Here is a 12,031-nt window from a genome sequence, read left to right as displayed (position 1 = left end):
TGTCAAAGGGTATCCTGGATTTATATTTGAATAAGTTGCATCTGATCACAGACTGCCAACTCGCTGTCCACAGCAGTGGAGGAGAGCGCCTGTTCCTCCTGCAGTTAACACGGAGCCAGTCAGTCATTTGAATCTTTGCCAGTCCTTACAGGCTGAGATGTGCCTCGTGTTGAATTTGCATTTCCTTGAGTCTGAATAAGATTGGAAATCTGCTTATTGGCCTCACGGGTTTCTTTTAGTGCCTGTGTACTTTGAACGTTTTTCTGAAGTCGAGGTACTAACCCTGTCTTGTACCGGAGGTCTCTGCACCCACCCTTGATAAACTGTTCATGACTTCTTTCTCTGAAGGGTCTTCAGTTTTGCTGTCATCACATCTGTTGTCTTTCCCTGTGTAACTTCGTTGGTGTCTCAGCTTTGGTTCCCCGAGAAGGAGGCCCTTGAGAATTGGAACGCAAGCCGTTTCTGTAGTGTTAGGAACGGAGGGAGAGGCGGGAGTCAGTCTGGGAAGGAAGGGCTGTCCACGAAGGATGCCTCCTGGCCAGAGCCCACCAGGCGAGAGTCTCGGGACGCGCCGGGGACACGACCCACCCAGCCGTCAGCTGGTGGTGAGGCGGCTGTTGGAGGGTGTTTCTGCAGTTTATCCCTGCCTGACAGGAACATCCTAAAGGGTGCAAAACCACCTTCACCACGCAGTGTGTCTGGGGCTGGAGTCTGAGGCTCCCTGTTACCACCCGTCAGGGACCAAGGGCCAAGCGGGATGCCGGGGCTGCCCGGGCCCCCCGCACCAGCCGTGCGGTCTCTACACAGGGTTCCCCCCCCACCACCCCGCGCCAGCCATATGGTCTCTGCACAGGGTCCCCCCCCACCGTGCCTGCTGTGTGGTCTCTGCCCAGGGTCCCCCTGCACCTGCTGTGCGGTCTCTGCACAGGGTCTCCCCACCCCACACCTGCCGTGCGGTCTCTATACAGGGTCCCCCCCACCCCACGCCAGCCATACGGTCTCTACACAGGGTTCCCCCTACCCCGTCCTGCGCCTGCTGTGTGGTCTCTGCCCAGGGTCCCCCCGCACCTGCTGTGCAGTCTCTGCCCAGGGTCCCCCCGCACCTGTCATGCGGTCTCTGCACAGGGTCCCCCCACACCTGCCGTAGGGTCTCTGCCGCAGTCAGGTGGCAGTGGGGGAAGGCAGGACCCTCTCCTCTAAAAAGGCCCTAGCTTGGGGAGTCCCGCAGGCTGCCCCCGGTCCACTTCCAGAGGGGTGGGAACCAGACGCCTGGGGGAGGAGTGTCGGGGGTCTGTGGATTGTGCGGTGAGCTCGCTGCAGGGAGCGTCTGCCGCACCTCCTGCCTGTGACAGTCACGAGGAACCTCTCTCAGGCACCACCCAGCGCTGGGAGCTGACCCAGACGAGGTTTGAGGGCTGCCCGGAGGCGCTGGCGGCCTCTGTGCAGGGCTTGGCATGACATGTCCCCACCCTCAGGTAGAAAACCCTCACGCATATTTTCTTCCAGTTCCTGTTCAAACTTCTAAGGTTTTGTTTGTTTTAAATACCTGATGAAATTAAAGATCAAACACTTGTTTTAATGGTTAGCCAGTTGTGTTAATATGATTTTAAAATAATTTCCCCAGCAGTTCTCAAGTTTTTAAAGAAGTTTCAGGACCCCGTTATACCTTTAAAAATTATTATAAGCAAGAGCTTTTGTTCATGTAGTTAATAATTACGGATTTTTATTGCATTCAAGATTAGAGCTGAAACATTAAAAAAAAAAAAAAGCTCATTTAGAAATAACCCAGGACATGTTAACGTGCAAGTCTGATTTTCCAAATCCAAAAACCCAGATGAGGGTCACTGTTTTACGTATTTGCAGATTCCTTCAGTGTCAGACTTAAGGCAGCAGCTGTACTATTCTCTCTGCTTCTGCACTGACTGTCCTCAGATCATCCTGTCGGGAAAGCTCCACGGTGCAGATGCGAGAGCTGCAGAGGGGAAGAGGCAGACGGTGGTTCAGGGCTGTGGGTAGCTCTGACCTGTGGGCTGCCGCAGGGACTCGGGATACTGCTCTTCTGCTTTCTTCCCTGATGGTGTCAGAGCCAGCTCGAGCTCAAGGCGCGTTTGTCCTCCAAATCCCCCTGGGTCTGTGCTGAGGAAAGCGGTAGGGGCTGGACCGAGGACGTGCAGCAGCTGCATGGGGCATTTGCTCAGAGCCCAGGAGGGGTGCGGGAGGAGAGGAATCAGTAGCCTGGCCGGCCAGCCCCAGCCTGGTGCGGGCATGCGGTCTCAGATCCCCTCTGTGTGGATTAGCCACAAATGAGCCAAACTGGAGTACTTTCAAGGGCAGTGAAAATTTTTAATTATTAAGTAAAAGCTTTATTAAACAATGCAATTAAAATAATTGTAGAATTCACACCACATAATAAGTGACCCAGAAAGTCCGCTGCTGTGAGACAGTTGAGGCAGGTCTTCGTCTGACTCTGGAAGGGCAAGGCTGGGCCTTGCGCCCCCTGCCCACGGCTCCCTGCTCGCCCGCCTGCAGTGTGGAGGCGGCACAGACGGCCAGTGTGAGTGGGGGGAAACCTCAGTGAGGGCTCTGTAGCCAGAGGTATGTTCTAGAGTCTTGTCTTGGAACCGAGTAGAGCCCGGGAAGTTCCTTTTTGAAGATGTTGGTGTCCTGTAAGTAAGTAGCTTCTCCTTGTGGCCCTGTTGCTGTTGAGGGTTAGCACTGAATGTCTGGAGGGTGCACGTATTAACAGGTGTGCCTTACCCCCACCCACCGAAGTCTAAACAGGAGGCTCTGTCTCCACTGGCTGCCTCTCACTGACCTGCAGGGCGGCTATCGTCTCTGTGGACAAGCGGGCTGTGCTCCGCTGCCCCAGGGAGAGCCCGACTAATCGCTGGTTTCTACTTACAGTAGTCCCTGAACAGTGCGGGGATTGGGGGTCCCAAGTACAACTTTGGACTCCTTCCAAAACTTCTAACAGCCTACTGTTGACCGGAAGCCTTACCAATAACAACCATCGATTAACATATATTTTGTATGTTGTATGTATGCTCAGTCATACATACATACATACATACAGGTGGCTCAGTCGAGTCTGACTCTTCGCGACCCTCTGGACTGTAGCCCGCCAGGCCCCTCTGTCCACGGGATTCTCCAGGCAAGAACACCAGAGTGGGTTGCCGTTTCCTCCTGCAGGGGATCTTCCTGACCCAGGGATTGCACCCACGTCCCTTGCGTCTTCCAGCGTTGGTGGTGGCTCGGGCTCTCACCACTAGCGCACCCGGGAAGCCCGTTGTATGTGTACCTACGTTTGTTTTATGCCTTCATGACATACCTGTTTCTTAATTTTTTTGATATTTCTAGGCTCTGCAATTAGGCTGTGAGTTTTTTTCAGATTGTTAGAGATCCTCCCCAAATTTCCCAGTGTATCTATTGAAAAAAATCTGTGCATAAGTGGACCCCCGCAGTTGAAACTCGTGTTGTTCAGGGGTCAGGAGTCCTCACTCGAATAGCAGTTTTATAGATGCTAATGTGAACACCGCACCTGAAAACTCAGGGCTCCAAGGCTGATACCCTGGCTCTGGCTGCTTCAGTGGAAATAGAGGGGTAACGGCCTGAGAGCCTGACCTGCTCAGACCATTTCTCTCAATTTCTCTGGGAAAAATAAATTAGAATTGTTCTAAGTCAGGCTTGTCTGGTTCCTGCAGAAAAGAGCTATTGTCTGGTCCACCTTAATCCTGAATAGCTACCTGTTTGACACCGTATAGGAACACGGCCTCTGAGAGTCTGGGCGTGCTGATTGTCTAATTCTCCGTGATCCTTCCAATGTGTTGTCCCCCCTGTCCTCCGCAATCTGATTTTTTTTAGGCCCTTCATTTGGGGCTAATTCGTCATTTCACATGCTCGCTGCCTGCCCTCACTCTTTACCCGGTAGTTCAGAGGTTAAAGCCCGATTCTGGGCTCAGTTAACCAAAAGCTCTAAAAACTCAGCTGCCCCTCATTGAGAGGAAGGGACCTCTGAGGGCCTTGATTTCTGAGGCCTGCAGTTCTTTCAGTGTCCCTGCTGGAGTCTCTTTCAAATTGTCTTAAAATAGTTTTCTTTAAAAAGTTGTGTCCTTATTCGGTGTCTACGTTTTTTCAATATTGGAATGTGAATTTCCGGAAGGACTGGATGTTGCTTTTTCCTAAAGCAGTAGCATGTAAGATAAAACTACAGCTGATGGCCAGTTGGGCAAGATTGAGCTTTTGTGGGGTTTTGTTATTTCACCTAACTTGGAAACACTGTCATATAATCCTGAACAGTGGTATATATTTTGACCAGCTAATTCGGTGTTAATTGCTATCAGGCCTACAAACCTGTACTGTATGTAGGAAATTACTCTGTAGAGACTTAGTCTGATGTGAGAGAGGTTGTGCACCCACGTAGCTTGTAGCAGTTTAATCCACAGACAAGGCTTTTCTGATTGGAAACACGTTTCAAAAATGAGCTCTCCAGCTCTGCAGGCCCAGATGAGCCCGTGCTCCGTGGAGAGTGTCACGAGTGCCTTTGACAGGCTGGCTGCTCTCCTGCGGGAGACGGGGGGTCGCTGTCCTCAGTGTGGGTGCAGCCAGCCTTGGGCTTTGTGGGAAGGCCCCTCCCTTGGTGGGCGTGGACCGTGGTGGTTTCCACTTGAGTTTGTCTGAGTGAGTTCCCCTTCCTGTGCAGGACAGTGTGCCCCCTGCTTGGACTTACCGTTCCAGAGTGACTGCCTGGGTACACAGACGTGAGCTCCTGCATGGACCCCAGCTTTCCTGGGCAGTCCTTTAGGTGGGTCCTTGGTCTGAAAGTTCTTCCCGAGGGACGGTGCTGAAGGGCACCCCAGGCAGCCCCGCCGTGTGAGCCCGTGAGGAGATCGGCCGGGTGCCCTGTGTCTAGACGGTTACTGTTTTCTGAAGGGGTGCCAGAACAGCATGGTTTTGGGGTCTGTTTTTATAAAATTCCTCTGGATGTGTTCAGTAGCTGTCACCAAGAAGGTTGCTTTCATTCTCTGGAGCGATGTCTATTGGGAGTGATTGTGGGGGATGAGGAGTCCCTCTGGTCAACTGAGAAAAGATTCCTGCTATTCTCTCATATTCATCTTGAATTTCTTAGCATAAGGAGAGTAAATTAAGAATGGACTTTGAGTCATATGTTTGTAGGGAACATAGATTTGATGGCAGATCTCTTCCTGTAAGCACTTCTCAGTTCTGTGTTTGGTTATTGATCTTACAGACTGAACAGAGCTAAGCATCACCAGGGTTGATACTTGTTTTTTTTACTGCAAAGAAGTACAGATGGAGAAGGAGAGACCTAGAGAACACAGCAGGTCATTTGAATCTGTTAGAAGATGGGAAAGTGGAGCTGATGTTTGTTGCCATTTGTGTTCTCCAAGGCTGCCTTCTCAGACTCTGATGTGCTCAGGCATCGTTCGGGGACTGTGTTAAGATGCAGATTCTGTTGCCGTAGGTCTGGGTCCTCAGAGTCTGCTTTTCTAACAGACACTTGGGGGATGCTGATGTTGCTTTTGTTCAGGGACCACGTTTTGAGTAGCAGGGGTCTATAGAACTCTGGGGTATGTGCATATCTACTTTTTTGGGATCTCAGTTTTCCAACCAGGAATGGAACCCAGGCCGTGGCAGTAAAAGCACCAAATCCTAAACACTAGACCGCCAGGGAACTCCTCAATCCAACAGTGATTGGTAACAGCCGTCTGGATCGCATTTCGCCTGCTTTCTCTCTACTGGGCACTGAGCAGCAGAACAGTGATCGGGAATGGTGGTGGCGTCTGACAGCGCGTGGGGCTGCAGACAGACGCGGTTCTCTTTCCCACTGACGCGCACACTCCTGTCCGGCTGCGACATGCAGAACCCTCCTCAGACGGCGTCACCCACGGAGAGCGCGGCTCTCAGGCTCCCGTCGGGTGTGGGCTCCGCGGCCTGTGTGAGGGCAGCGGTGCCCTGTATGCGGAACTCGTTGCTGTCACGCGCCTTCTGCGGGGAAGAGGAGGAGAGACGGGACCAGCCCGTCCAGTCTTCGCGTTTCCCGGGGGTGTGGGTGCCTCCAGGCGCCTGTCCTTCTGAAACACGGGTCACTGTCCTGTGGGGCGACCCCGCGGGTCCGTGGCGGCTTCTGGGAAGAACGCGCCGGGCCGACCCGCCTCTGCCGTCCCGGGACCCGCCTGCCCGCGCGCCCCCACGCCCGGCTGCCCGGCTGCGGCATGCTTGTCGGGTCGTCGTGTCCCCCGCCGCCCATGCATGGTTGACGCTGTTCAGAGAACTGCGACCTGTGGGACTCCTTTCTGTTTAAGATTATGGAGAAAGGGGGAAGAGCCCCCTTCAGAGGGTCAGAAATGACGCTTTCACCAGAGGTGACGCGGCTCTGAAGAGCTCTGTGTGCTGAGAGGTGTTTCTCGTAAGTGTGGTTTGCGTTTCCTGCGGTGCACGGAGGAGAGGGTTTCTGGCTCCTTCCCAGCCGGGCCGGTGTGGAGGCTTCGGCGCCCCTCCCCGTGTTCCTGGACGGAGACGTGTTGGAGGCCCGCACCCGCGGGTCTGGAGGACGGGGGCCTGTGCTCTGCGGAGCGCCTGCATTACCGGAGCGGGTGCAGCGACGGGCCCTCACGGGCTGCGCCGCCGGAGCCGGGCTGCCGGCGCCCTCTCACCGCCGTGTGTTGTCCGCAGCGCTGGCCCCAAAGGCGACAACATCTACGAGTGGAGGTCCACCATCCTTGGGCCCCCGGGCTCCGTGTACGAGGGCGGCGTGTTCTTCCTCGATATCACCTTCACACCGGAGTACCCCTTCAAGCCTCCAAAGGTAAGGGGCTCCCCGACTGACGCTGACGTTCAGATATTCCTATGAAAGATGGATCCGGCTTTTAAAATGGGGGTTTTAACCATAAAAAGCAGATCCTGACAAATCTCTTAAGTACATTTGAACATACATAAAACACATCTTTGGGTTGACTGCCTCTTCTGGCAAAGACCATTTCTAAGTAAGTGTGTTTCCATGGGGCTTAAAATCCTGCACATCTCCCCATAAGTAATCTCCTATTTCCCACTCATCAGGAAAAGTTTCTAACCAGTAAAAACAGTGTCACGGTCTCCACACACGGACGAGTACAGGGACTGTTAGCGTGGCCCCAGGGCGCGGATGACATGCAGATCCCTGAAGCGCTCCATATTTAGAGCAAGGCAGCTGGAGACGCTCCTACCGACCAAGCCTCGGACTCCCTCGGGCCCTTCAGACCCCGGCGCGGGCTCTCCTCCAGGGTGGGGGCTGCCAGTCACTGTCCCCTGGGAGGCTCAGGGCCTCTTCAGAGTCGGAAGCAGAGCCAGTGTATTTCACAAGTGAGAACTAAGAGAGCAGACAAAACAACCCTCGTGTGGCTGATGTTGCTTTGCCTGCTGCTGTGGTCCTTACCCGTTTCTGGCTCCACCCCCGGAAACTGTTAAAGTGAATTCTGTGATGTAGGCCTGCAAGACAGCTGCAGGATCTGATGTAAAGGTCAGAAATGAGCAGAAACAAACCGCATCCGCTGATCCATTTTTCAGCCTTTTGGGTGTGTGATCAGTGTTTGCTAAGCTGTTTGTCTTCATGTTCCCACTACGGTGTTTGAATAAGGTGCTGAAGTTTGCTTTGAGGCCATGTAGTTCTACCAGCTAACACAAGAGGTCAGCAAACGACTAGCTATTCAAACTCTAAAACGTTAGGAAAATATGTACATTAAAACTGCTGAAGATGAATTCAAGAAACATACAGGGAACTATATCCAGCCTCCAGGGGTAAACCATAATAGAAAAGAATATTTTTTAAAAAAAAGACTGTTTTTATGTGTCTGTGTGTATGTATGTATAATTGAGTCACTTTGCTGAAAAGGGGAGATTAACACAAAATTTGTAGATCAACTATAGTTCAGTTTAAGAGGCAAAAAATGAAAAATTGAAGTTACCTTGCTTTTTGTTGGTGATTACTTCTTAAATGAGATTGTATCTGTGAATACTTTCTAATCTCAATTTTATTAAATCGTCTCTTAACACAGGCCTTTTTAAGTTAAATTGTTACTTTATTCACTTTTTTTTTTTAAACCAATGTCTTTCTTTAAAAGTTTTAATTAGAGCCATTTCATTGAAAAGGTTTTTTAGTAAAAAGTTTCATTGTGCTGTTTAAATTTTGTTTAACACTACCTTATTTTTTAGGTTACATTTCGGACAAGAATCTATCATTGTAATATTAACAGTCAAGGAGTTATTTGCTTGGACATTTTGAAAGATAATTGGAGCCCAGCACTAACCATTTCTAAAGTCCTTCTTTCTATCTGCTCACTTCTCACAGACTGTAATCCTGGTAAGCTTATGGCCGTTTACCTTGTTTTATTCCTCCTCACCTGGGAAATAGTGGTTTTTTCCATTAAACTAAGATTTTCTAAAGTTCAGATTTTATTTTTGTACAAGCTTTCAAAGGAGAAAAACTTAATTGTTTTTCAAAGAAATATCTAGTCAACAGTTGTTGAAAAACGCAGCCGCTTCCCCAGCTGATGTGCTCTAGGAACAAGGTGTTTTAATCTGCAGGCTTCACATCAGATTGCCTTAGATTTTTACATTTTTAGTCATTCCCTCCTTTATTTATTTCTATTCTGCTTTTGCATATTTCCCACGAAGTTCTCCTAAAACGACACGCTTGTGAGTGTTTTTGCGTCTGACCTGCCCTCTGCCTGCAGGTCCACCCCACAGCTGCCCCTAACTGGACAGTGGTTCCCTGCTGTATACTTAGTGATGACCAGACTGTGGTGCTTTCTGAACCTTCATTTTCCTCTAACTAAATTTTTTTCTAGATAAGCCAAATACAAATTTAATTACTAAAGATTCTGTTTAGGTTTCAGAGAAGCACTGCTTAACTGAAAGTACAGGTTTCGACCTGGCAGCTTTGGCCCTTTCTGGGTAAACAGTGGAGAGGTCAATAGTTTGATGTTGCAATAGCCTCGAGGGCCTCACCGTGTTCAGTGTCAAGACCGTGGTGCCGTTGAGCAGAAGGTGGTCCTGTGAACGGAGCTGGGTGTTGACGGTAGTCAGGGCCATGAGCCTCCTGGACCCTGACACGGAGGAGCAAACCCTGCGGTGGGGGGAGAGGAAAGTCTGGAAGGAAAGGCATCCAGAATGGAGGAGGGGTTGGATGACAGCCACCTGTCCACATTCTCCCAGGCTGGCACTGACCTACTGGCTAAGATTGAAATGTCCTTTTCCTTCCCTCAAAGTAATGTGCATTCTTCTCTTCCAGCCGACCCCTTGGTGGGAAGTATTGCCACTCAGTATATGACCAACAGAGCAGAGCACGACAGAATGGCCCGACAGTGGACCAAGAGATACGCTACATAAACTGGGTTTTCACAGGTCTTCACATTACTTGTCTGTCACAGAGAGAGCTGCTTATGGTTTTGAAGGGGTGGGGGAGGGTGGGAATTGGTAAAGAGTAGGGTATTTCTATAACAGATATTATTCAGTCTTATTTCCTAAGATTTTGTTGTAACTTAAGGTATCTTGCTACAGTAGACAGAATTGGTAATAGCAACTTTTAAAAACTGTCATTAGTTCTGCAATATTAGCTGAAATGCAGTACAGAGAAGAATAGACATTTGGGTTCAGTTGCTTGTAGACTGTAAATTTAAAACAGCTTAATTTCGTACAGGTTACACATGGCCATTTATGTAAAGTCCTTCCAAGACTACACACTTTTTTGTTTTGAAAAATTGGAATTTGTTTTCCCTCCTTGAAAGGGAACATTGATATTTAACGGCTTTTAGAGACTGTCATCTCATATATAAAATGGACACGTGGCTATAGGATACCAATACAGAAAATGAGTAGTTATGTATTTTATTTTATATGCCAATCTACTTTATTGTGAAGAGAGAGAGGTTTGAATCAGGACTTTTGAAAACCTGTAGTAAAATACCTTAAGCTGTTAACTGTCAGGCGTGGAGTAGGTTGCTCAGTGGATTGGCTCTATGTTGTGGACTACTCAAGTCTGCATTTGTTACTGTGCTAATAAACAATATTACAACAACCACCAGCACTGCTGCATTCATTACTTTCTTCTGCCTTTTTGGTAGTTTTTCTTCTTGCTAGATCTTTTACTATTAAAACAATCTAGAGTTAATGCAGACTGAACACGTTGGTTTCATTTACCCAGCACCAACTGGGCTTGGTATGTTACTCTTAATTTATCCAACAGCCTTGCAGGATAACTACTGAGGTGCCTTAGAAAAGGTTAGATAATCTAAGTCATTTTCTTCCAAAGATAAGAGTTCTGCTACATCTTTTTAAAAGCATTTTCCAGTTTGTAGATGCAGTGGTAGAATTAGGTTGGTGCAAAAGTAACTGTGGTTTTGCAGTGTTGCGCTTTGCCATTTGATGTTGGAACACATTCTTAAATGTGGTTATGTGATACATCATTTTAATGTGCATGTCTCAATTTACTTTTTTTTTTTTTTGCGAATGACTTATTACTTGCTAACAAAATGATGTTAGACAAAAAATAAAATCAATTTTCTTACTCGATCTCAAAATGAGTTGTGAGCAGCAGAGACAACTCGAAACATCAGTGACACACTTGGCCCAGGAGCTGCTAACACAGCGCAGGGGTGGATCAAGAAGTCCTGCAAAGGAGACGAGGGCCTTGAAGACGAGGAGCACGGTGGGCGGCCAGCGGAGGCTGACCACAGCCAGCTGGGAAGATCTTCGAGGCTGATGCTCTTACAGCTACACAAGAAATTTCCAAAGAACTCAAAGTCAACCTTTCTATGGTGATTTGGCACTTGAAACAAACTGGAAAGGTGAAAAGGCTCTGTAAATGGGTGCCTTATGAGCTGACTGCAAACAAAAACTCAATTTCTCAATCCAGTGCAACAGTGACGTGCAACAAAAAGTGGATTTTACACAACTGGCGATGACCAGCTCAGTGGTTGGACTGAGAAGCTGCAAAGCACTTCCAAAGCCAAACTTGCACCAAAAGAAGGTCCTGGTCACTGTTTGGTGGTCTCCTGCCGGCCTGACCCACTACAGCTTTCTGAATCCTGGTGAAACCATTCCATCCGAGAAGTACGCTCAGCAAATCGGTGAGATGCACCGAAGACGGCGATGCCTGCAGCCGGCACTGGTCCTCAGAGAGGGCCCGATTCTCTCCATCCGATACTCGCCGCGTAGCGCAGAGTGGCCCACATTCTTGCCTCATCCACCACATTCACCTGAACTCTCGCCAACCGACTATCACTTCAAGCATCGCGACAACTTCTTGCAGGGAAAACTCTTTCACAATCAGCAGGAGGCAGAAAATGCTTTCCCAGAGTTCACGGAATCCCGAAGCCCAGATTTTTATGCTCTGGGGAATAAACAAAGTTACTTTTTGTTGGCAAAAATGTGTTGATTGTACTGGCTCCTATTTTGATTGATGAAGATGTGTTTGAGCCTAGTTATAATGATTTAAAATTCACGGTCCAAAACCACAGTTGCATTGGCACCGACCTAATACAAGGTATTGAATACAATCCCTGTGCTAGAGAGTAGGTCCTTGTCGGTTCCCTGTTTTACATGCAGGAGTGTCTGTTCACCCTAAACTTAATCTGTCCCTCCCCGCCTTTCCCCTTTGGTGACTGTAGTTTGTTTTCTAAGTCTGTGAGTCTGTTCCTGTTCTGTACGTTCGTTTGTGTCATGTTCAGATTCCTCATGTTAGTGACACTAGATTGTCTCTGAGTCACTTCACTTGGTGTGATAACCATCGATAGCTCCTTTTCTCTGTGTGTGGTCTTTGCCGACAGCGCCATTCCTGAAGCGCCTAGATCTGGGTTTGCAGCTGTTCTCTTGATGTGAGTCTCTCACGCTGCCTTGTGACTTGATTCAGGTTGTGCACCTTTGGCAGGAATACCCTGAGGTGATGCTGTCCTTCTCAAGGCACCGTGTCAGTTTGTCCCCTTACCGACAGCATCTCCCTTTTTGATATTTATTTATTTGTTTGCTCTGGGTCTGTAGT

The 12,031-nt window shown here is 49.0% G+C and overlaps 1 protein-coding gene across 2 annotated transcripts in view; it reads left to right on the top strand.

Annotated features, from left to right (window-relative positions):
• UBE2E1 (ubiquitin conjugating enzyme E2 E1) overlaps positions 1-10,075 on the top strand; it is a 61,220-nt gene extending 51,145 nt beyond the window's left edge. For both annotated transcript variants that reach the window (XM_070781548.1, XM_070781547.1), the window contains 3 exons: positions 6,691-6,823; positions 8,206-8,353; positions 9,284-10,075. In XM_070781548.1, coding sequence (XP_070637649.1) covers positions 6,691-6,823; positions 8,206-8,353; positions 9,284-9,381 — 379 coding nt within the window. In that variant the 3' untranslated portion in view covers positions 9,382-10,075. The remainder of the gene's footprint in view (positions 1-6,690; positions 6,824-8,205; positions 8,354-9,283) is intronic.
• The last annotated feature ends 1,956 nt before the right edge of the window (positions 10,076-12,031 follow it).

This window comes from Bos indicus, chromosome 27 (genome assembly GCF_029378745.1).
Source record: "Bos indicus isolate NIAB-ARS_2022 breed Sahiwal x Tharparkar chromosome 27, NIAB-ARS_B.indTharparkar_mat_pri_1.0, whole genome shotgun sequence".
NCBI classification, from domain to species: domain Eukaryota; kingdom Metazoa; phylum Chordata; class Mammalia; order Artiodactyla; family Bovidae; genus Bos; species Bos indicus.
The sequence above is the reverse complement of the archived record's forward strand: the minus strand, read 5'-3'. Positions and strand labels throughout refer to the sequence as shown.